General features: G+C 40.7%; 1 protein-coding gene across 2 annotated transcripts in view; it reads right to left on the reverse strand.

The window, feature by feature from the left end:
* The window catches only part of LOC131946494 (serine/threonine-protein kinase 32A), an 84,544-nt gene that overhangs the window by 34,665 nt on the left and 23,013 nt on the right, over positions 1 to 26,866 (reverse strand). For both annotated transcript variants that reach the window (XM_059307297.1, XM_059307296.1), the window contains exons 3-4: positions 3,897 to 3,952; positions 435 to 620 (exon numbers count right to left, since the gene is read on the reverse strand). In XM_059307297.1, coding sequence (XP_059163280.1) covers positions 435 to 620; positions 3,897 to 3,952 — 242 coding nt within the window. The remainder of the gene's footprint in view (positions 1 to 434; positions 621 to 3,896; positions 3,953 to 26,866) is intronic.

Raw genomic sequence — 26,866 nt, forward strand, 5'->3', positions numbered from 1 at the left:
CCTCCCCACCTACCATAAACATATCCTCCTCATCCTGGAAGCAGTACCAGAGGTTGACGATAAAGACGTGCTCCACCAACGACCCCTACCCACCAACGACCCCCCACCAACGACCCCCCCACCCCCCCCCCCCACCAACGACCCCCCCCCCCCACCAACGACCCCCCTCCCCACCTACCATAAACATATCCTCCTCATCCTGGAAGCAGTACCAGAGGTTGACGATAAAGACGTGCTCCACCAACGACCCCTACCCACCAACGACCCCCCACCAACGACCCCCCCACCCCCCCCCCCCACCAACGACCCCCACCTACCATAAACATATCCTCCTCATCCTGAAAGCAGTACCAGAGGTTGACGATAAAGACGTGCTCCACCAACGACCCCCCCCCACCAACGACCCCCCCCCCCACCAACGACCCCCCACCTACCATAAACATATCCTCCTCATCCTGGAAGCAGTACCAGAGGTTGACGATAAAGACGTGCTCCACCTGCTTGAGGATCTCGACCTCCCTGATGACGTTAGAGATGGCGTCCTGCTGGGCACAGGCCGCCTTGTTCATGTACTTCATGGCGAACATCTTCTTGCTGTCCTTCTTCTGCACGATACACACCTGGGGATAGACATATACACACCTGATAGACAGATACACACCTGGGGATAGACAGATACACGCTTGATAGATACACACCTGATAGACAGATACACACCAGATAGACAGATACACACCTGGGGATAGATAGATACACACCTGGGGATAGATAGATACACACCTGGGGATAGACAGATACACACCTGGGGATAGACAGATACACACTTGATAGATACACACCTGATAGACAGATACACACCTGTTAGACACGTACACACCTGATAGACAGATACACACCTGATAGACAGATACACACCTGGGGATAGACATACACACCTGATAGATACACACTGATAGACAGATACACACCTGATAGACAAATACACACCTGATAGACAGATACACACCTGGGGATAGATAGATACACACCTGGGGATAGATAGATACACACCTGATAGACAGATACACACTGATAGACAGATACACACCTGATAGATACACACTGATAGACAGATACACACCTGATAAATACACACTGATAGACAGATACACACCTGATAGATACACACCTGATAGACAGGTACACACCTGATAGACATATACATACTTGATAGACTGATACACACCTGATAGACAGGTACACACCTGATAGATAGATACACACATGATAGACAGACATACACCCTGACGATAGATAGACAAAAAAACTTTTTAAGCATATCTCAGAGCTTCTCTCAGACAACACTTCGGGGTAGGGGGGGGGGGGAGGGGCACTATCCCTTCGGTTGTACGCCGACCCCCCCCCCCCTTTCTACACGCAAGAGTACTTAAAAATATAAAATATATATAGAAAATATACACTTTAACCAAGTGAGCCCTACAGAAGTGCTTGCTATGTAAACAGACAAAGAGTTGTCTGTCGTCTCATAGTAAGATATAAAAATATTGATCTATATCGAAACAACACATTTACCAAAAAAACACCGAAATATAACACAACCTCACTGGCCGAACTTTAAGATATTTTAACTTGCAACCACACACACAACCCGACCATCAAGTGACAACCAGTCTCCCTCCTGCTCATGACCGTCAACGGATCAATCTCTATCTTGTAATCACTTCCAAAAACAAACGACCACTACCTCTCAAACTCCAGCAGTCCACAGAACGCTCTCTCTCTCTTGTTGATTCTAAATAATTTAACACTTCCACACCGGCATGAACTTTGTTATTTCTAACCAGTTGGGGGAACCGACTCCAGATTAAAGACGTTACAACAACATTACATAAGCTAGGTTAAAGACGTTACAACAACATTACGGAAACTAGGATAAAGGCGATATAACAACATTACACAAGCTAGGATAAAGAGCTTTTAACAACATTAAAGAAACTAGGATAAAGACGTTACACCATCACACAAACTAGGATAAAGATGTTACACCAACATTACAGAAACTAGGTTAATGACGTTACAGCAATATTACACTAACTAGGATAAAGGCGTTACAACAACAATACACAAACTAGGATAAAGACGTTACAACAACATTACACAAACTAGGCTAAAGACGTTACAACAACATTACACAAACTAGGCTAAAGACGTTACAACAACATTACACAAACTAGGATAAAGACGTTAGAACATCATTATACTTGTATAAAGATGCTACAACATTACCGAAACTAGGATAAAGACGTTACAACATAAACTAGGATAAAGACGTTACAACAACATTAAACTAGGATAAAGAAGTTACAACAGCATTAAACTAGGATAAAGACGTTACAACAACAATAAACTAGGATAAAGACGTTACAACAGCATTAGAGATTAGAGAGAACGAGGGTTTTCCTGGTCTCATGTGGGAAGCGTATGGCCCGGGTACGGGCTCTCTCCACAAGACAAGATTAGAGGGCCGGGGTGACATTAAAAAATATCCTGAGACAAAATATAACCGGATACAATACCCAAGGATAAATGAGTTCAGACAAAATACGTCACATAGTCACATAATGACACTGGTAAAATGTTTAACACGCTTAGCCTGTGGTGACTTACAATGTTGTTTTAACAGTTTCAAGTTTAAGGAAAATCAAAAGAACAAATATCAACAACTGACCAAACATAAGTCAGTATAATATCAATAAATGCCCAAATAATCACTAACAAAATATCAATAAAAGACCAACTTTCATTTCTTAAATATCAACAAATTACCAAATATTAACTAGCGAAATATCAAAAACAGAAAAATATTCGCTAATAAAATATAAATAAAAACAGACCAAATGTTAACTAGTAAACTATGAACAACAGACCAAATATTTACAAATAAAATATAAGAAACAGACTAAATATTCCCTAATAAAATATCACCAACCTAAAATATTCACTAATAACATATCATCAAAGACCAAATATTCAGCAGTAAAATATCACCAACCTAAAATATTCACTAATAACATATCATCAAAGAGCAAATATTCAGCAGTAAAATATCAACAAGCTAAACTACTGACACGCATAAAAACCTGGCTACAAAGGACCGAATTATCACTCAGACAAAAAGAAGGAAACGGTTGTCGGAGCCAGGAAAACGCATCTGACCAGAACTGAAGCATCCATTTAGCAAGCAGGAGCCGTGATGTAAGAGGGCCGCCTAGGTTGGCAGGCTCTAATGAGCCACCAGTGTCCCTTGAGCCATCACACTCTCCCCTACAAGGCTTGTCGGGCTCTCTCAGCGAACATCACTTTTTTAACCCATCGATTTTTTTAACCTAACTATAGTGTAGTAGTCTCGTTATCAATGCCCCCGCCCTCTTTATGAACGCTCATTTTTCCAAATTTTCGTATGCGTCATTTTTTAGTCTGTTTCCTTTTTGTACTTGGTACCAAAAGTGGCAGTAAGTCTTATCTTTCCCCTCTCACGACCTGCGCTCTACCAGATGCTGCAGTTAGTTGGTCCGTGGTAGATGTGGACATGCGTAACATGGTGTGGTTGGTAGTTAGCACATCACGAGACTACACGGGACATCACGAGGCTACACGAGACTACACGAGATAACACGAGACTATACGAGACATCACGAGACTACTTGACAACACAAGAATACACGAGACATCACGAGAAAACACGAGACTAACGACACATCACGAGACTACTTGACAACACGAGAATACACGAGACTGACGAGACACCAAGAGACAATATGAGACACGAGACATCACGGAAAAACTCGAGATAATCCTGGACAAAAAAGCTCTCACATGTAGACTAATGTACTCACTTTTCCAAAGCTTCCCTTGCCGATTGCCCGAAGGATTTGGAAATGGTCAAAATTAACTGAAAGTAGACAAAATAGAAGGAGTTGGTATAAGCCACTAGTACAAAAATTTGAAATTAAAATACATACTAATATAAATGTGTACCGGGGCTTTTACCGAATGGAGTTTGCCCAAATTGGACAGTTGACCGAATAAACAATAGATCGCGTGGACCATTGTCTGGAAATAAATTAAATATCAAATGCTGTTGCAGCCTACGTTTGACTGAAATTGATTTTTTTTAATTTTCTTATTTTATGTGATATTGATAACTGATAATTTTTAAAATGTAATACAAAAATGTAAAAAATAAACAAAAGAGTTTTTCTAACTATTAAAAGCTTATAAAATATTATTTGATGTAATTTTTTATTTTAATATTTAATCATACTATTAAATCGTCGCTAAAACGCAATGTCTAAACAAGGAGCGTTGAATGGAAATTAAAGCGACCTTGTTCTTCCTAAAATGGAAATTAAAGCGACCTTGTTCTTCCTTAAATGGAAATCTAAACGACGTTATTAAATTACACAAAAAAATACCTAAACCGCAGCTTATTTTATCTCAAATTATCAGCACGCTACATTAAGTTAACAAGCTATTCATAAAAACGAATCAAAGGAGGCGAGGCTTTTCAATTATTAATCAAACACAATCGCCTTTGTTCAGTTTTTAAACACTCTGTTTACGCGAGTATTAAATGTGGTACGACCACGTAAACACAATGACGAAACGAGATGCCAAACACGCTCATCAAAAAAAAAATTCATAAAAAACGTTTTAATAACAAGCTTTTATGTACTAAGGCACTAAAAAGTAGAAAATAAATTATAGACTACTATTTAAATAACTATAAAAGAAAAGCGTGGGTCACTTTAGTATCTATTGGATACTTTTAATAATGTTTAGGAAGAGACCCACGCTTTTCTTTCTAGTTATTTAAATAGTAGTCTATAATTTACTTTCTACTTTTTAGTGCATTAGTACATAAAAGCTTGTTATTAAAACGTTTTTTATGAAAAAAATTTTTTAGTACTTTACATGTTTTTATTTACAATAGAGTTTCATGACTAAAAACCATTGCGAGCTTATTGAACGTGATGACGCGCTATTGAACGTGATGACGCGTGTGGTGTGGTTGGATAGAAATGCCTACTAATTTGGTCAAAATTTTAATTAATTCATAAAAAACTAATTAGGCTTCCAATTAAGTCAAATTTAATTTCAGATTGCATTGTCTTCATGTCTTGTCCCACGTGCCAACTGTGAACCGAATCTGTCAGTTAGAAGTGTCCGAATTTTCGCTCGATCGTTTCGATCTAGACTGACGACATACTGACGAGGAAGTGAGTTAAATAAAAGCATGTAATAAAGCGGGAGTCATCTTCCTTTAACTTTCTTGTATATTACATTTTTAATAGAAAAAAAAAAGTATTGCGCAACAAATGAACGTAAACAATGTGTTTATAACAGAGCGGAAAATTAGTGCCTAATAAAGGAAACATTGATTAATTTTTAAAATGTTAATTAAACATCTAATTCAGCAAAATGTGATGTCGTCAAAATGCATTGCCATCGAGTCTAGATCTACGTGAAAAGTTTTAAAGAAATGGGTCCGGTAGAAGTGATCTTTTTTTAGAAATTTGGATTAGCGTAAAGTCATACTTCCGTTAACCGGAAATCACTCAAAATTTGAAAGAATCGAGAGAATAAGATTTATACATTAGTATTAAACTTCGTTTCGACAGACAGACAGACAGACAGATCTACAGACAGACAAAGTTGCAAAACTAAATTTTCCTGACTCAGTCAGGTGTAAAACGTCAAAAATCTATTTCGATTTTTTGCACGATTGTAATACTTCCTCTATATGACGTATACGAGAAAGTAAGAAAGCTTTATGAATGTGAAGGTACTGTTGACTACAATCACCTATGACAATGTAACTGTCATATATGTGTTCTAGTACTTAGTAAAGAACAGATGTTTTTTATAATAACAATGTAAGTAAAGTTCCCTTTCAAACCCTGACGGTATATGGGGCAAGTGAAGTAGAGTTCACCTGTTTCTGTGACCTCGGCATATGAAGTGATAGTGTGGTCAGCACTATACTCAGCCGCCTTTACTTTCCCTAACGTGAGTTAGGTACTCATCGGGGCTGGGTGGACTCAGGGACGCTCTACTGACTTGAACCCGGAATCGAGACTTACGGATTATCAGTCCAGCTCTCCACCGCTAGGCCACCCCGTCCCATATTAACAATGTACATCAATTCAATTTCTCATTCGTGTATTTATGTCCGTAACATAACTCTCAATGCAAGATCCTAGTTATGTTTGGTAGGCTACACATCGTCCGCACAATACGAACATAACTCAGATACCCACGTATACAAATACTCCCATACATATAAAGAAATATTTTTTGTCACATTGAACATTTTTCTTTTGTTTGACATTTTTCTTATAACGAGTCTCAACACACCCTTCCCCTCCCTCCCGTTCTTTTAATGTTTTACATCCCGTTAGATGGCTCACAACAGATAAAAAAAGCGGAACGGAAAATGTAAGAGCTTCAGAAATTTCATGTGTGTTTTTCTGCAGACAATTTTAACCATAAAACATGTTTTGATGTACATGTTTTGTATGAGATAAAATAAAGGTTTGGGGGGGGGGGGAGATATAGAAGTTGGGATTGTTGCGGAGAAGGGCTTGGGGGGGGGAGGTTGTTTGCGTGTGTTTGTGCTGAGAGGATGCTCTTCATAGTACGGACTTGCTTCTGTATAATATATGTATATACATACATACACACACATATATATATATATATATATATATATATATATATATATATATATATATATATATATATATATATATATATATATACAGAGGGACAGCAGCAGACAGAGAAATGGGAGAGCAAATAGCTGGGACAACAAAGAGACGAGACAGGCTAACAGAGACAGTCGTGTAAACAGAAGCCCCCGGTTGATGTAAACACCGAAACGAGATGGAAATATTCGGCTGCTGCAGTTCGACATGAACTAAATGACGAGAACCACACAACACAAGCAGCGTCACAACATCCCTGCTATGTTCGCTTGTATTATTCGTCTCGCTCTTGCAACAATGTGTGTTGAATCTTATCGACACTCTATGAAACTAAAACTTATTTTAATCTCTTTAGGCCTAATTAATTTCAATATTCTCTTAAATTTCGTTCTACTTTTCGTACTTTTTCATGTTTGATTTTTATAATTCATAAATAGATTATCTATAATATAATTATCCCGAATTCTACTTTATTCTTATATATATATATATATATATATATATATATATATATATATATATATATATATCTTAACGTAAAAGTTCCAAATAATTCAATTGTATCAATAACTTTTTGTTACAACTCTTGAGTTACTAATATTTCTCTTTGTATTGACGGTTTGTTTCTGTCTTGTCATGTTCTTTTGTCTCAAAGTTGTCATGTTCTAAGTCCCCAAACACTAGTTTGATCGGAATCGATTATATTTCATTGAGCTGTTCGACATGACACACACGTGTGACGTAATGACACGGACCTGTAAAAAACGAGGGCTTGTGTCAATGTTATCTTAAGTCTCGTGAGCGCCATAGATTGACGTTAAACAGTCGTGTGAGTAATGGGATCTGGTGGGGGAAATGGGATTTGGTGTGGGTGGTCTGGTGTATGGGATTTGGTGTGGGTGGTCTGGTGTGAGTTGGGCTTGTGTACACAGGAATGTGGGCTTTTAAAAGGACTATAATATTACAATGGGATATGGGCTTGCTGGTGACGATGATTACAATGGGATGTAGGATTGTTAAAAAAAATTATTACAGTGGGATATTTGCTTGCTGGGGTAGCTGTTTACAATGGGATATGGGCTGGGCTTTCCAGGGACGATGATTACTGTGGGATATGGGCTTGTTAAAACAATGATTACAATGGGATATGGGCTTTCTGTGGACGATGATAACAATGGCTTTCAGGCTGGTTGAAGACAATGCTTGTAAATCGATGTGCGCTTGTAATAGACAGACACAAATAGATCACAAAATAAAATATCCCCAAGGATTTTAATAAAAAACATAGATAAAAAACACGATAAATAATTAATAACATGGAAATATTAAATGCTGCTATTTAATTATTACAAAATCCGCTAATGTGATTTTTTTACAAAAACCTATTCGTTCGTTTTTTTCTCACAAAAAAACACCACTGTAAAAACTGTAGAGAGCTTTGTAATGTTAGAATATTGATGGTGTTGGTGAGTTCTTCATGAGCTACAGCATCTGAGATGTTGCACAAATGTCGTGTGTACATGAGATGGTAGAGTGGTTGGTTGGTGTCACGTGATGGTGTGGATGTTATGGGTTGGTGGTAGGTGTTGATTGGTGGTTGTCGTATGTTGGTAGTAGTTGTCATTTGGTGGTGTAGTTGTCAGTATATTGGGGTAGATGTCATATGTTGATAATATATGTCAAGTGATAGTGACAGTTGTCGTATGTTGGTAGTAGATGTCGTTTGGTGGTGATAGAATCTTGATGCTGGTTGAATGTATGATATAGCAGCTGGATACAATCCTCATATTATTTTATAATGATGATGTTATGAAAACATGTTAGATGCTATTATCGAATAAACAAGTTAATTAAAAAGTCTAGTGACAATTTAAGCGCAATTTCCTTATGTTATCTAAAAATAGCTCTGACGTATAATGCTGGGGTGCGTTCAAGCTAGGAGAACGATCGGTTTGTAGGTGTTTATGTAATTTTAAAATGTGTGACCGAACGAAAGGATATTTTTGAAAACTTTCTTCGGCAATATTGTTCTAAATTATGGCAGAAATCGATTGGTAAATGTTTCAAGTCGCTAAGTGGTCTGGTTGCCGAGATATGGGCCAAAAACTGCATTTTTTCGAGGTTTTTTGGCTTTTCCGGGAAATCCAGGAAGGAATTCCGGGATTTTTTTTGGCCCACAATCATCCTCGGAACTTGCTTAACATATTTGCTTTTGGAACTAGTCCTCGATATTGCTTCGTTGAGGAGGAGATACGACTTAAAGCTGCGGACACACATCCATCCATCCACAAAAAAACGAGGTTTTTTGGCTTTTCCGGGAAATCCAGGAAGGAATTCCGGGAATTTATTTGGCCCACAATCATCCTCGGAACTTGCTTAACATATTTGCTTTTGGAACTAGTCCTCGATATTGCTTCGTTAAGGAGGAGATACGACTTAAAGCTGCGGACACATATCCATCCATTGCGGACACACATCCATCCATACAGAAATAACGAGTTAATAATCGCAATTGTCCGTATGGAAATTGCGCTAAAAACTTGCGTAATATTTTTGTTGAAGAAAGACGTCACATATGTCTTATAACTAACCTCTAATGCTATTAACCTTCACAATACGTCCTGCCATATGTTTATTTATGTATACAATAATTACTTTGTTGTTCAAATCTACGGCATTGTGGTATTGATTGGCCAGTGAGTTAATTAGACTACAGTGGACACAGCGGCCAGTAACTGTCGCTGTGGGAACTATTTATAGGGAACATTGGGAATGTTCCCGGTGATTAGAAATACAAGATAAGACACTCCAGATCTTCCAAAGTTCTATAACTCTTAACAAGCGCTTGAGACAAGGGGAGAGAACTGCTACAGATTGCTTCATTACGGTTCGTTTCATACAAATTTCTGAATTTTTTTTTTAATTCTTGATGTATTTGGAAATGACTGTAAATTTTTTTAATACGAAAGGGAAGATATGTATATGTAAGGGCTGCACTATCTAAATATAAGTCCTCCACAGTCATCCTCCACCACACACAACCACAACATGTTCCACCACACACAACCACAACATCCTCCACCACACACAACCACAACATCCTCCACCACACACAACCACAACATGTTCCACCACACACAACCACAACATCCTCCACCACACACAACCACAACATCCTCCACCACACACAACCACAACATGTTCCACCACACACAACCACAACATCCTCCACCACACACAACCACAACATCCTCCACCACACACAACCACAACATCCTACACCACACACAACCACAACATGTTCCACCACACACAACCACAACATCCTCCACCACACACAACCACAACATGTTCCACCACACACAACCACAACATCCTCCACCACACACAACCACAACATCCTCCACCACACACAACCACAACATCCTCCACCACACACAACCACAACATCCTCCACCACACACAACCACAACATCTTCCACCACACACAACCAGAACATCTTCCACCACACACAACTAAAACATTCTGCACTACACACAACTAAAACACACACAACCACAACATCCTCCACCACACACAACCACAACATCCTCCACCACACACAACCACAACATCCTCCACCACACACAACCACAACATCCTCCACAACACACAACCACAACATCCTACACCACACACAACCACAACATCCTCCACCACACACAACCACAACATCCTCCACAACACACAACCACAACATCCTACACCACACACAACCACAACATCCTCCACAACACACAACCACAAGATCCCCTAACACTCACAACCACAACATTCTCCACCTCACACAACCACAACATCCCTAACCCTACACCACGATAACTATCGCCACACAAGATTTTAACCATTACTACAGTGTAATATGATAAAACATCTGAGGGCAAAATGTCACAGGACAAAATATCTCAGACAAAAAATATCTCATACAAAATATCTCAGAAGAAATCTATCCCACTAATACATCATCGTCCACACATCCCCACACACCCGCACATTCATTTAACGAAATCGACTCCTAGAAACTCCCATTCACTCTATTGTTACCCCAACTCCCTAAACTATCCTCAATCTTCAAAAACCTTCATGAAATTTTAACGCTGCCCTTTTCTACGAAACAAAATTGAGAAACCGACATACAAAATACATTTGTTAACATCATTAAAAAACAAAACAGAAAAATCGTGAAACATTCGTCGCTGTATCATTGAGCTCGTATCCTTGAGTTCGATATTTGGGGCTATTCGAGGTTCCGCTAGATTAACTGACACCCAGATATATGACTCTGTTCCTCCTCATTTTCCGTCTACCGGAATTATCTTACATCCCGATCCACATCTAATTTGTCTTACAGTATTTGACGTCCTAACAACTAGCGAAGCTCGAGAAAAATTCGCTCCCTCCTTTTCACATCCACCTTTTCTCTCCCGGAAATTTACGTCACTAGGGGAGTGTTCATTGCTTAAATAAACTTTCTGATTGGTTTAAACTCATTTGGAATGTAATCTAAGAAGTCTATTTTTATTATAGGTGTATATCCAGATAAAGAAATGCAATAGATAAGGATGAGAAGAAATGGATTTTTGTTGTGGGGGTTTCTCATTCCCCGCCATTAATGAGGATATAGCGAAGACATTTCGACGAGACTTGTCGGTTCCTTTTATTTTCTTGGTCCAATTTGTGCTGATTAATGTCAGTGTGTGCGGGATTGTAAATTTAATTTGTGCCACATTTTAGGAGAAGTAGGGGAACTATTAATCTTAGGTGGTTGGGTTGTTTTTCTTCCAGACACTGAAACATAGGAGGGGGGGGGGGGGGGCGGGGGAACAGTTGTTGTAAGTTGTAGATGTGTTAGCCGATATTAAGTTTCAGTATCGTGATGCCAGTATCGCTGGGTGGATTTCGTGGGGCCAATAGCGTGGGGTTAGTATCGTAGGTCCGATATCGTGGTGCGAGTGTGTATCGTTTAGCGGATTTCGTGGATCCAGTATCGTGATTTTGGTATCGTATAACTAGATATCATGCCGTGAAAAGAAATGTCCGGTTACTACAGGAGGCGGAGTCAGGTCTGTAATATAAGAACAAGGGGTAAGATAAATGTTACTGACTCTGGTGACGCAAGATAATTTTTAAATGACTCTTGTGACTCACGACTTGTAACTGACACTTGTGGCTCAATATAAATATCAACTGACTCTGTGACTCAATATAAATATCAACTGACTCTGTGACTCAATATAAATATCAACTGACTCTATGACTCGATATAAATATCAACTGACTCTATGACTCGATATAAATATCAACTGACTCTATGACTCGATATAAATATCAACTGACTCTATGACTCAATATAAATGTTGCTGACTCTTGTGGGTCAATGTAAATTTTAAAATGGCCTTTGTGACTCTATACAAACATTTTAAATGACTCTTGTAACTCAATATAAATATCAAATGTCTTTGTGACTAAAGATAAATGTCCAAGCAGAGAGAGTTTACAAAAAAAGAAGCTGGAGTCATGATGACTCCTCAACCTAACCTGACTCCGCCACACCATGCCAAGGAGTCAATCCTCATTATAAATAAAAGAAAACAAATTTCAACAAGACATTCAAAAGGTAAACTGTGAAATAATGAATGACGAAGCAAATGAGTTCCTCTCAAGACAGCGATAAATGAGGCCTCGAATAATGGGTCTACTCGGCAAATTAAAAAAACAGCGGGAAGTTTTGAAATAATGACATGAGAATATTAAACGGAAGAAAAATAAAAATAATGAATCGACAAAAACTAAATTAAACAAAAATAAATTAACATGTTACGGCACATCATTAAGAAAGGCGACTTTTAAAATTTTAATTATTAACAAATGACGTCATCGGATGTTAAGAAATGTTCGACCGGTGTATAAATAATTTGTTTTGTTGAGATAAATTTGTTTTGTTGAGATAAATTTGGTTGGTCTGGGGGAAAGGGGAAAGTGGGCCACGGGATAAACAGAATCGGTGGGCCACGGGATAAACAGAATCGGTGGGCCACATACAAAACCAAATTGGTGCGCTACTGAATAAACCAAATTGGTGAGCCACGGAATAAATTATGTTGGTGGGCCACGGAATAAATTAAATCGGTGGGCCACATATTAAACCAAATCACATATTATACCAAATGAGTAAACTGCATACAAAATTAAGTTGGTGGATGGGCCAAAAGTGAACACTCCTGGGCCTAGACTTTTTTGGTGGGACGCGGGTTCAAGGTTGTCCAGCATTTCACACGTCTACTCACACATTACACAAAAACTACGTCACTACACTAATCTTGTTTAGTCTTGTCTTACAAGCAGTACTTTGTCCAACTCATCTTGTCCAGCTTAGACAAATCATTCTGGAAAATCCAGCAACTAAATATAGGCGAAATCCAACCTAATTAAAATCTTAAAACAACAATAGCAGACATAGCAAAGAAAAAAACATTTTCCCCCTTTTAAAACCGAACATACTTTAAATTAAACCTACATTTTTCGAGCAGATCGTAATGTGAGTCTTAAATCAGCAACCTTGAAAATTGATTTTTTTCTTCAAAATCATCAAAAGTACAAATTGGAATCTGAGCAATTAATTTTGCTGACTTCATTAAAATTCTCACCTCGTCTTGAATTTCTTGGTTCCTCCCAGACAGAATTTAATTAAATAATCAATGAACATGAGATTTTATTTTAACGCCGGAGTTATGTTTGCTCGCTGTGGGCTGCTCGAGTTAAGATGCGAGCCGCTCCAATTCTGCAGCGACATCAAGACAGCAGACGAGAGGGTTGCAGGCAGACGTGAGAACATACTCAGTAAACTAACGCTACATAGCAGACCTAGAGAAGCAGACTTCAAACACAATGTTGAACATTGCTTTAAATGGGCGATTAACAAGATCAAAAGAACGCGATGTTTCCAGCGGCCCAATTTAAATTGTTATTCGCAAGGTTTCCAATCACAATGTATCGGATATTCTTTCCCTATCCCAAAATATGCTCTATCCCTATCCCAATCAAACGTTAACCAAATACACACTATTTTAACCCTGTATAGACTAGACAAGACTTACTGCAGCACACATTACTTTAACCCTTTATAGACGAAAGCCTAACTTGACCTCTACCTGAGCAATGCTCCCAATGTTAAAGTTGTAGAGGGTGTAAGCTATGGGGTAGTAGCACTAATGTAGTCACGTGACTTACTGGCTACCAAGTACATGTGATGAGAAGTACGAATGGAATGCTACACTGCTACATGGCTACATTCTCATTTTCCGCTCCTTCGCCTGTCTTCTCGCGAGAGGTCAGCGGTGGACAGAAGACATTTCGCCATCCCCCGCCCAGAGAAACCTTTGTGATCTGAAACCTTTGCAATAGGGGGTCAGATAGGGGTCGTCGTCAGACAAGCCTTTGTGACCTGGATACAACGGTAAGGGGGTCAGACGCGTTAGGGGTCTCCATAACCCACAGCCTTTACCCCACCTCCCTGTCTTGTGTCATATTTAACTTGTACCCCTCACACTTCAATATATACCGCCGACAAAATTAAATGCTTCTAATTAGTTTTATCAAAGCGTATGCCACCTCACAATCCTTAATTAATCCCCTCCCACCCTCACGTGGCAAGTAAATGTTATCACCCCCACCCCCACCACCACCACCCCTACACCACCCCAGTGCGTGATACTCTGACATTTAATCCGGGTTTTTTTTAAACTTCGTTTCACCAACAATAATTATAGCTTGATATCATTGAAAAATTGATTTTTTTAGGTTTGGCTTCATCAGTGGGGATTTAATTAGGATGATATCATGATTGGATTTGATAATTAATTTGGTAATTAAACTACCCTTACTCAATTAACTACTACTTTAAATTATTTTCTTAAAATAGTTTTTGTTTTTTAGTGGTGGTTTTAAATTACTTAAATGAAGGGAAGAGATTAAATTTTATAAGATGATTCACTGTGATTATTAATCAAGTAGGAATTAAATTAATTATGTTTTTTTTAAAAGAAACTTTCATTACTGTCATTAAAAAGTTCAAATTGTGGCAAACCTTCAGGGATTGCATGCTCTGTTGCACGTCCCAATCAAACACCACCCCCGCACACACACACCTTCATTTAAGTCGCACACACTCCCACATACTTAGACCCACTCACACACCCATTCACATACACACACATAATCACACACATATTTTTAAAAAATTTAAAAATACACACTTCTACACTCTTTTTACACATTATCACACATACATGTACACTCATACCCGAACTTATACACACACACACACACACCTCACATAAACGCACTCACACAGGCACTCACAATCTAACACACAAGCACGCTCTATCTAACATTATTACAAAAACTAATCTAAACGTCATTCACTCAAACCTACACACTCAAACACACACACACACACACACAATTAGACGAACTAGAACACAACACTCCCATATTCAAACATAATCTTCATCCATGTTGCTCGCATTTAGCGCATCACTTTCTACTACCACGAACACATCACCACAAATATAGTTGCACCCATTCAGTTTTAGTGTATGTACAAGGTTATAAGCATTGAGTCAAAGTTGATGAGGATTTACAATATGTCAGCAAGTTTTGTTTTCTACACTCAACATACTTACATAAGCCAAGAAGCATATCTCTCCCTCCCTCCAATTCCCTCCCCCACTTCCCTTCATCCCCTCCCATTCCCACTCCCCCCTGTATTGAACACTGATCTGACCCATCTCACGAACACACCCATCAGACCATCTAATTATCTTTCTATTGATTATCAATCCATCTATCTCTATTTGTTCCTGTTGATTTTAAACAGTGCTGTGTCTTACAAGTAGTTGAGGGGGAGGTAGTGATCAGCTATCAATGATAGTGATCAGTGATCAGCTATCAATTACCTGACAGTGATCAGCTATCAATGATAGTGATCAGTGATCAGATATCGATGACCTGACAATGATCAGACATCGATGACCTAACACTGATCAGATAACGATAGCCGAATATAGATTAGAATATCGATGACCTAACACTGATTAAATATCGATGACCTAACTGTGATCAGCTACCAATGACCTAACACCGATCACATATCGATGACCGAATATTGATAAGACATCGAAGACTACACAACAACATAACTAACACTAACGGTTGCATGTAAAAGTATTTCCCATAATTATTTAGTAACAAGTTCTAAAACCTAATGAAAAGAGCCGCATGTGTGTAGAGTTAAACGCGACTCCACAGCCCCAGGCTACCCATCACCGCCCTCAATGTTAGACGTGTGTCCTCAGATAAAAGGATCCGGTTTAAAGTGGCAGCTTCATCAGATATTTGTTCTGGCCAACTTCGGAATGTAAACAACGTCAATGAACGGCGTATGTACCAACACAAGGTATACGCTATCAACTCACATCCACTAGTTCAACGCTGTCCACTCACATCCACTAGGTCAACGCTGTCCACTCACGTCACTAGGTCAACGCTGTCCACTCACGTCCACTAGGTCAACACTGTCCACTGACGTCCACTCACGTTTACTAGGTCAACGCTGTCCACTCACGTCCACTAGGTCAACGCTGTTCACTCACGTCCACTAAAACAACGTTGTCCACTCACGTCCACTAGGTCAACGCTGTCCACTCACGTCCACTAAAACAACGTTGTCCACTCACGTCCACTAGGTCAACGCTGTCCACTCACGTCCACTAGGTCAACGCTGTTCACTCACGTCCACTAAAACAACGTTGTCCACTCACGTCCACTAGGTCAACGCTGTCCACTCACGTCCACTAAAACAACGTTGTCCACTCACGTCCACTAAAACAACGTTGTCCACTAACGTCCACTTAAACAACGTTGTCCACTAACGTCCACTAGGTCAACGCTGTCCACTCACGTCCACTAAAACAACGTTGTCCACTCACGTCCACTAGGTCAACGCTGTCCACTCACGTCCACTAAAACAACGTTGTCCACTAACGTCCACTAAAACAACGTTGTCCACTAACGTCACTAGGTCAACGCTGTCCACTCACATCCACTAGGTCAACGCTGTCCACTCACGTCACTAGGTCAACGCTGTCCACTCACGTCCACTAGGTCAACGCTGTCCACTCACGTCCACTAAAACAACGTTGTCCACTCACGTCCACTAGGTCAACGCTGTCCACTCACGTCCACTAAAACAACGTTGTCCACTCACGTCCACTAGGTCAACGCTGTCCACTCACGTCCACTAAAACAACGTTGTCCACTCACGTCCACTAGGTCAACGCTGTCCACTCACGTCCACTAAAACAACGTTGTCCACTCACGCCACTAGGTCAACGCTGTCCACTCACGTCCACTAGGTCAACGCTGTCCACTCAAGTCCACTAGGTCAACGCTGTCCACTCACGTCCACTAGGTCAACGCTGTCCACTCACGTCCACTAAAACAACGTTGTCCACTCACGTCCACTAGGTCAACGCTGTCCACTCACGTCCACTAAAACAACGTTGTCCACTAACGTCCACTAAAACAACGTTGTCCACTAACGTCCACTAGGTCAACGCTGTCCACTCACGTCCACTAAAACAACGTTGTCCACTAACGTCACTAGGTCAACGCTGTCCACTCACATCCACTAGGTCAACGCTGTCCACTCACGTCACTAGGTCAACGCTGTACACTCACGTCCACTAGGTCAACGCTGTCCACTCACGTCCACTAAAACAACGTTGTCCACTCACGTCCACTAGGTCAACGCTGTCCACTCACGTCCACTAAAACAACGTTGTCCACTCACGTCCACTAGGTCAACGCTGTCCACTCACGTCCACTAAAACAACGTTGTCCACTCACGTCCACTAGGTCAACGCTGTCCACTCACGTCCACTAAAACAACGTTGTCCACTCACGTCCACTAAAACAACGTTGTCCACTAACGTCCACTAGGTCAACGCTGTCCACTCACGTCCACTAAAACAACGTTGTCCACTAACGTCCACTAGGTCAACGCTGTCCACTCACGTCCACTAAAACAACGTTGTCCACTAACGTCCACTAGGTCAACGCCGTCCACTCACGTCCACTAAAACAACGTTGTCCACTCACGTCCACTAGGTCAACGCTGTCCACTCACGTCCACTAAAACAACGTTGTCCACTCACGTCCACTAGGTCAACGCTGTCCACTCACGTCCACTAAAACAACGTTGTCCACTAACGTCCACTAAAACAACGTTGTCCACTAACGTCCACTAGGTCAACGCTGTCCACTCACGTCCACTAAAACAACGTTGTCCACTAACGTCCACTAAAACAACGTTGTCCACTCACGTCCACTAGGTCAACGCTGTCCACTCACGTCCACTAAAACAACGTTGTCCACTCACGTCCACTAAAACAACGTTGTCCACTAACGTCCACTAGGTCAACGCTGTCCACTCACGTCCACTAAAACAACGTTGTCCACTAACGTCCACTAGGTCAACGCCGTCCACTCACGTCCACTAAAACAACGTTGTCCACTCACGTCCACTAGGTCAACGCTGTCCACTCACGTCCACTAAAACAACGTTGTCCACTCACGTCCACTAGGTCAACGCTGTCCACTCACGTCCACTAAAACAACGTTGTCCACTAACGTCCACTAAAACAACGTTGTCCACTAACGTCCACTAGGTCAACGCTGTCCACTCACGTCCACTAAAACAACGTTGTCCACTAACGTCCACTAAAACAACGTTGTCCACTCACGTCCACTAGGTCAACGCTGTCCACTCACGTCCACTAAAACAACGTTGTCCACTAACGTCCACTAAAACAACGTTGTCCACTAACGTCCACTAGGTCAACGCTGTCCACTCACGTCCACTAAAACAACGTTGTCCACTAACGTCCACTAGGTCAACGCTGTCCACTCACGTCCACTAAAACAACGTTGTCCACTAACGTCCACTAGGTCAACGCTGTCCACTCACGTCCACTAAAACAACGTTGTCCACTAACGTCCACTAAAACAACGTTGTCCACTCACGTCCACTAGGTCAACGCTGTCCACTCACGTCCACTAAAACAACGTTGTCCACTAACGTCCACTAATACAACGTTGTCCACTAACGTCCACTAGGTCAACGCTGTCCACTCACGTCCACTAAAACAACGTTGTCCACTCACGTCCACTAGGTCAACGCTGTCCACTCACGTCCACTAAAACAACGTTGTCCACTAACGTCCACTAGGTCAACGCTGTCCACTCACGTCCACTAAAACAACGTTGTCCACTAACGTCCACTAAAACAACGTTGTCCACTCACGTCCACTAGGTCAACGCTGTCCACTCACGTCCACTAAAACAACGTTGTCCACTAACGTCCATTAATACAACGTTGTCCACTAACGTCCAGTAGGTCAACGCTGTCCACTCACGTCCACTAAAACAACGTTGTCCACTCACGTCCACTAGGTCAACGCTGTCCACTCACGTCCACTAAAACAACGTTGTCCACTAACGTCCACTAAAACAACGTTGTCCACTAACGTCCACTAAAACAACGTTGTCCACTGACGTCCACTAGGTCACGTGTGTAGATAGCATCAGGCAGCCAGCTGAAACAGCGCTAAGTCTTTCAATTGTCTTATCACGACAGTCTGGCTATCTCTGTTGTCGTCAGGTGACTTGACTCTCGTCAGATGGTAGACGGTGATCGTCTGGCTAGTCTAGAGCTAGTTGTCTTTTCTGGGGTTGTCTGTCTACACTGCGATTGTCTGTCTAATAGGGATTGTCTGCAAAGTGACTGTCTCTCAGAAAGTGATTGTCTCATGTCTGTCTACACTGCGATTGTCTGTCTATACTGCAATTGTCTGTATATTGTGATTTTCTGTCTAATACTGTGACTGTCTGTCTATATTGTAATTGTCTGTCTATACTGTGATTGTCTGTCTATACTGTGATTGTCTGTCTATATTGTAATTGTCTGTCTATACTGTGACTGTCTGTCTATATTGTAATTGTCTGTCTATACTGTGACTGTCTGTCTATACTGTGACTGTCTGTCTATACTGTGATTGTCTGTCTATACTGTGACTGTCTGTCTATATTGTAATTGTCTGTCTATACTGTGATTGTCTGTCTATATTGTAATTGTCTGTCTATACTGTGACTGTCTGTCTATATTGTAATTGTCTGTCTATACTGTGACTGTCTGTCTATACTGTGATTGTCTGTCTATACTGTGATTGTCTGTCTATACTGTGACTGTCTGTCTATACTGTGACTGTCTGTCTATACTGTGACTGTCTGTCTATACTGTGACTGTCTGTCTATACTGTGATTGTCTGTCTATACTGTAATTGTCTGTCCACGCAGTGACTGTCTGTCAGAAAGTGATTTTCTGATGTCTGCCTATACTGTGATTGCCTGTCTATATCGAGACTGTCTACACTGCAATTGTCTGTCTATACTATGACTTTCTGTCTATACTATGACTTTCTGTCTATACTATAACTGTCTGTCTACACTGATCGTCTGATGAGACAGTAGAAGCCCCACTGTTTACACAGTACCATCGCATCCCCTTAAACAGGCCCTGAATAAAAAAATGTCATGCATAAATTTGCATAACAATTTATCCTCTTGTGTTTCAATTGGTGCTCTAAGCCGTTTGCTCTCATTATTAAATCACATCCGCTTTACCTAATCAAACCACATTCGCTTCAAGTCATGAAATCACATTCGATTTAAAATTCCTTTCAAGTTTAATTCACAACTTTCGAAATCGTAATTTTTTAAGGTTGTGTCTTCCAATTTTTCAATCGCAAGATGCAAATGAGACGTGTCTCTCTAGGTGGTAATATCTTTAGGAACCCCCTGGGATTGGCTGGGGGGTGGGGTGACCTCTCCCCCTGCCTGGGGAGCCGCTGTCAACGCCACAAAACTTAAAGAAGTGAACTGAATAGATTTTGTCAATTTAAATATTTTATAGCAGTATTTCCCCTGATACCAACATAACAATGGCATCGCTCTAACAAATGTCAATAGAAACGAATTTTAAAAAGTGTTTCGCAACGACGAAGAGTATTTGGCAACACCAGCAATTTGTTATTTTGAAAGAACTACCATAGAGTAACTTTACATTATTAGATACGTACTGAGCAACTATAATTATAAATCTATTATATATATATATATATATATATATATATATATATATATATATATATATATATATATATTGTTTTAATAAGTATCTATTTCTTGATTTTTTAAATAATGTTATTTTTTATACTTGTGGGTACCAAAACAAAGACACCCCCACCCACCTCTGATACCCCTCCCCCCCCCCCCCCAACCAAAATAAAATTAGATGCGAGCTATTCTGGCAGAAGGTTCTGGAACAACCCGCCTCTGTGTTTGTTCTGATGTCCCCCCTGTAAGTGTGACACGGGCCGTTAAAAAAAAAAACAGGGACAAATCTGCTTAGCCTGTCTTACTGTGGGGCCAGGATGAATGGGGTCCAGCGGTCGGCGATCGAAGCTGATCTAGGACAAAGCTTGGCCGAGAATTGCAAGCCTTGCTCCAAGCACTTCTTCTCTCGTCTGCTGGGTGGATGTACAGCTGTGAGGGGACGCTGGTTGGTGGGTCTTAATTGTGTGTGGGTGGGGGGGGGGGGATAGAAGTCCTGATGCAAGGTCAATTGTTGGGTGTTATTAATGGCGGTGTGTGGGGGGGGGGGGGCTGGTGGGGGGGGGGATAGACGTCCTGATGTACGGTCAATTGTTGGGTGTTATTAATGGCGGTGTGTGTGGGGGGGCTGGTGGGGGGGGATAGACGTCCTGATGTACGGTCAATTGTTGGGTGTTATTAATGGCGGTGTGTGTGGGGGGGGGGCTGGTGGGGGGATAGACGTCCTGATGTAAGGTCAATTGTGGGGAGTCATTAATGGCGGTGTATGTGTGGGGGGGGGGCTGGTGGGGGGGGATAGACGTCCTGATGTAAGGTCAATTGTTGGGTGTTATTAATGGCGGTGTGTGTGGGGGGGGGCTGGTGGGGGGGGATAGACGTCCTGATGTACGGTCAATTGTTGGGTGTTATTAATGGCGGTGTGTGTGGGGGGGGGGGGGCTGGTGGGGGGGATAGACGTCCTGATGTAAGGTCAATTGTGGGGAGTCATTAATGGCGGTGTGTGTGTGGGGGGGGGGGGCTGGTGGGGGGGGGGATAGACGTCCTGATGTAAGGTCAATTGTTGGGTGTTATTAATGGCGGTGTGTGTGGGGGGGGCTGGTGGGGGGGGATAGACGTCCTGATGTACGGTCAATTGTTGGGTGTTATTAATGGCGGTGTGTGTGGGGGGGGGGGGCTGGTGGGGGGGATAGACGTCCTGATGTAAGGTCAATTGTGGGGAGTCATTAATGGCGGTGTGTGTGGGGGGGGGCTGGTGGGGGGGATAGACGTCCTGATGTAAGGTCAATTGTTGGGTGTTATTAATGGCGGTGGGGGGGGGGGGGGTAAATAGAAGCCCTGATGTAAGGTCAAATGTGTGGTGTCATTAATGATGGTGTGTGGGGGAGGGGGGAGGTATAGAACTCCTGAAACAAGGCCGTTTGTTAGTCGTATGTGTGGATGGGAGGTAGGAAGTCTTGATGCAAGGCCGTTTGTTACAGTCGTTAATTGAGTGTGTGGATGGGGGGTAGAACTCCTGAAACAATGCCGTCTTTAGAGTCGTTAATTGTATGTATTTGTGGATGAGAGGTAGGAAGTCTTGAAACATGGACGTATGTTGGGATCGTTAATTAAGTGTGTTGATGGGGGGGGGGGGATATAGAAATCCTGATGCAGGGCCGCTTATTGGGGTCTAATTATATTTATGTGTGAGGAGGGGGGGGGGGGTATTGGAGTCCTAAAGCAGATGGGACTATTGTTATCAACTTAGACTTGGGAAATTGTTGTAAGAATATTGTTCTAGTGTGTGGTGGCTTCTGTGCTCCAGGTATATGAGGCCTCATGATATACATGCGACAGATGACAGGAAAAAAGATTCTCTCGAATTGACAGGGACAGATTACAGATGACAGGAAAGGTTCAACTCAGGTGATATGGACATGTTCCCCATAGCTGACAGGGGCAGGTTCCCTACAGGTGACAGGTTCCCAACAAATAAAAACATCAACAACAGCTGTGTATTTTATCAAAGAACATCCGCTGATGTTTACCCAGTGCAGATGGGTTGCGATGGTGACGTATTACACAGTAAATGCTGACGTTGCTTCCGCTAATGGCCGCATTTTGTTCCCGAGAACATAGCTATCGAGTAGCTAGCGCGTGCGGCTATCGGGGGTCCTTAGGGGCGGTAATCGGGATTCAACGTCCCAAACAAAAGGGAGTTAAGCCGATGCCAAGTTTACTCCACACATTCGTTCGTTAAGCTGGAATTAATGCGTCCGACTGTTTCACCGTCAGTGGGGTTTTTTCAGTAGAGCTATATCGGGAGTTAGGGGACTTAATACACGGCTATAGCAGGAGTTAGGGGACATAACACACGGCTATACCAAGAGTTAGGGGACATAACACACGGCTATACCCGGAATTAAGGGAAATAACTCACAGCTATACCAAGAGTTATGGAATATAACTCACGGCCACGGCCAACATCAGACAGTACAAGCATTGAAGGGTAATTTAAACAAGGCCACTAGACTGTGGTATCTAGTGTCATTATGATGGATGGGTTGTATGTACATCTAAGATGCAACATATAAAAGTTGTGTATTGCTGCATTGATTTACCATTGAACAGATAAAGGAGTGTAAATGATTACAGTATGTGTCAGATTGTGTATACGACCGGTAGATGACAATTCTTTATGTAACTGGAAGACAACATACTGTGTAGGAGACTTTATATATATATATATATATATATATATATATATATATATATATATATATATATATATATATATATATATATATATATATATAAAATGTGTATGTCAGTGAGAGAGAGAGACCAACATATGAAAATCAACAAAAACTATTGAACATTAGTATGCATCCTCACATAAATATATCTAAATTAAAATCCATAATCTCCCACATAATTTTTAAAAATCCGCCACCTCCACATAACAAAACTAACATCAAACATCCCCGCCTAACAAAACTAACATCCAACATCCCCCACATAACAAAACTAAAACCAAACATCTCACATAACTAACATCAAACATCCCCGCCTAACAAAACTAAAACCAAACGACTTCATGCAACAACCAACACGCGTCTACAACACATGCAGACGATTACTTCCAGCGGCTCCTGATCAAAGACAGGATCACCTTCGACCGTTCGTGAGAGACAAAACAAAGACCGTCCATTGACACTCATCCTTATCTCACCACAGCCCTCTTGGCAGATCCCCAATAACAACAAGGACGGACAACTCTTGATGTCTAAATACATTCACGAACGGATTCCTCCCCTTTGGATTAAACAAAAAAATTTTTTTTAGATCAACTCGTTCGAAAATGAAAGTTTAGCATGCAATGCGCTCGTAGGATGGCAGGATTTGATATCTGAAATGTCACGTGCATTGTCATGCGCGTGCGAAACTCGCCGTTACATTTACGGTGATGTAACCCAACTCCGCGGGACAGTTGGGTTTTTTTTTATTTGAAACCCAACCCTACCGAGTCATTTGAAAAAAGTTATTTCTTAGGTAACTATGTCTGCGGGTTTGTAATCAACGCTGGTCTCAAGGTCAAGATCACAATGTCTGAGAGTTTGTGATTAACTCTTGTCGTATGGTCAAGGTCACAATGTCTTTGGGTATTTGATCATCTTTTGTCTCAATGTACATCAATTTCTACTTAAAATATTTCTTTTTCAATTTCTCATAAGCGCGTCTCCGATGACAACGCATGAATATCTCATTTTTCAAAAAATTCGGTTTTCAAGTTTTTTTTAAATAGAAATTAATTAGAGAATTTCAAAATTCAAGTACGAAAGGGAAATAACTAGCCAGGTAAGCTGGCTGTTCACGAATGTTGTTTTTTTTTTTAGAGATTATATTTATAGAGCCGAGAAGAATACCAAAAGGGGCATTTAATTACAGATCGGAAGTAAAACAAATAACTTTAGTCGGAGGGTGTGAATTTAAATTAAACTATGCATATTTATTTTAATCTTAAAAACAAACTTAAAATTACATTTATAAATTTACATAAACACTTAAATTACAAGAATAATTTAATAAGAGCAGCACATTTTTTCCCACGTTTTCTTTAACTTGCTTTCTCTGTGTGTTTGTTTGTCTTTCCAATCCAATCTTGCGATCGAAATTTCTGGCACTTCCCAGTTAGCTAGCGCGCTGAAATTTTCAGGGAAGCTTTGTTTTGGATGACAATTGAATATTCTATTGTTTTTATTACTAAATTAATCCATGGAAACATTTTATTGATCATTTTAGACCGCTATATAATTGTACCAAAAAACGTGGGGAAAAAGGGACATTACCCAGTAACTGTAATTTGATGAAAACAAGGTTCGGCACTCCCCCTCTTTTTGCTTACTGAGTAGTTGTCACGCTGTGTTTGTGTACAAACAACCATAACGTAACAACTGGTGGCCAGTATGGGGGAGACGATATGGTCGAGTGGTTGGGCACACGATTGCTATCCCACTTGACACGGGTTCAAATCTATGTGTTCTAGTCAGTAACGTATTCACACAACGTGTTTTTTACGAGTTGTCTTTTTACGAGTTGTGTTTTTTACGAGTTGTCTTTTTACGAGTTGTCTTTTTACGAGTTGTCTTCGTTTACCCAAAAAAAAGTGAAAAGATAAAATCGATAGCAAGATTTTAATACAAACAAACAGACAAAGACTAAAAAGTAGAAAATAATAATCATTAAAAAAGTTTAAAAAAACCCACGTTTTCTGATTGAACTAAAAAGTAGAAAATAAATACTATACATCACAATAATGCATGCGATCACTCTACTACAAGCGATCAAAAACGTGGGGCGCCGAAGTAAAAGTTATATTACTATTGATTAGATAATACTATTGACTTTTATTAGGGAGCTTGTAGAGAGTCAACAGTATAAGAAACTGTAAGAAAAATCACGGCGCCCCACGTTTTTGATAGCTTATAGTAGAGTGATCGCATGCATTATTGTGATGTATAGTATTTATTTTCTACTTTTTAGTTCAATCAGAAAACGTGGGTTTTTTTAAACTTTTTTAATGATTATTATCTCTGTTTATGGCTTAAGAAAATGTCTTTTCTTTTCTTTTAATGCATTTAAATCCTTGTTATTTAGGGATTTTTAAATGTATTTGATTACCTTCTGACTATGACCTAATAATTGTCATTGTAAATTGTTACATAGTATTTCCTATTGTAAAAACCATCATTGTGACATCATATTCGTATTCGGAACACCCATTCCCATTCGCCATTTTTTTTTTATATTTTCGTGGCGACCTAATAATTCTTGGTGTATTACAACATCTCTGATCAAATTTTTTTGTATGATAACAACCACCCCCACAAACACCCCCACCATTCACCCCAACGGCATGCGCTTTCCAGCATACTGGCGAGTGAGCAAAGACATAGCGCACGTGAGACCACCAAAAGAGTATCGCGTGAGTCAGTCGCGTGCATGAGGCCGACCTATTTGTTCATTTCAGCCTCTCGACGGGCCCGAGAAAACACGAGACCAAGGGAGATTACCCCCACTTGTTTGTGAAACACAAACCAGCATTCGAAATGGCAGGTTCCTGGTCGCCTGTTGTGACGTCACTGGGAGTGCTTGACGTCATTGGTATAGTGGCCTGCATGTTCGCCGATTTGACCATCAATTATAATAAACTATAGCTGAATATCTATCCCACAACATCCTTGATTGAATAGAGGTATGCTTAAATATCTATCCCTGAATATCTATCCTTGAATATCTATCCCTGAATATCTATCCCTGAATATCTATCCCTAAATATCTATCCCTA

Source organism: Physella acuta, unplaced genomic scaffold (assembly GCF_028476545.2).
Source record: "Physella acuta isolate Inbredline_101_S28 unplaced genomic scaffold, ASM2847654v3 ptg000562l, whole genome shotgun sequence".
Taxonomy (NCBI): domain Eukaryota; kingdom Metazoa; phylum Mollusca; class Gastropoda; family Physidae; genus Physella; species Physella acuta.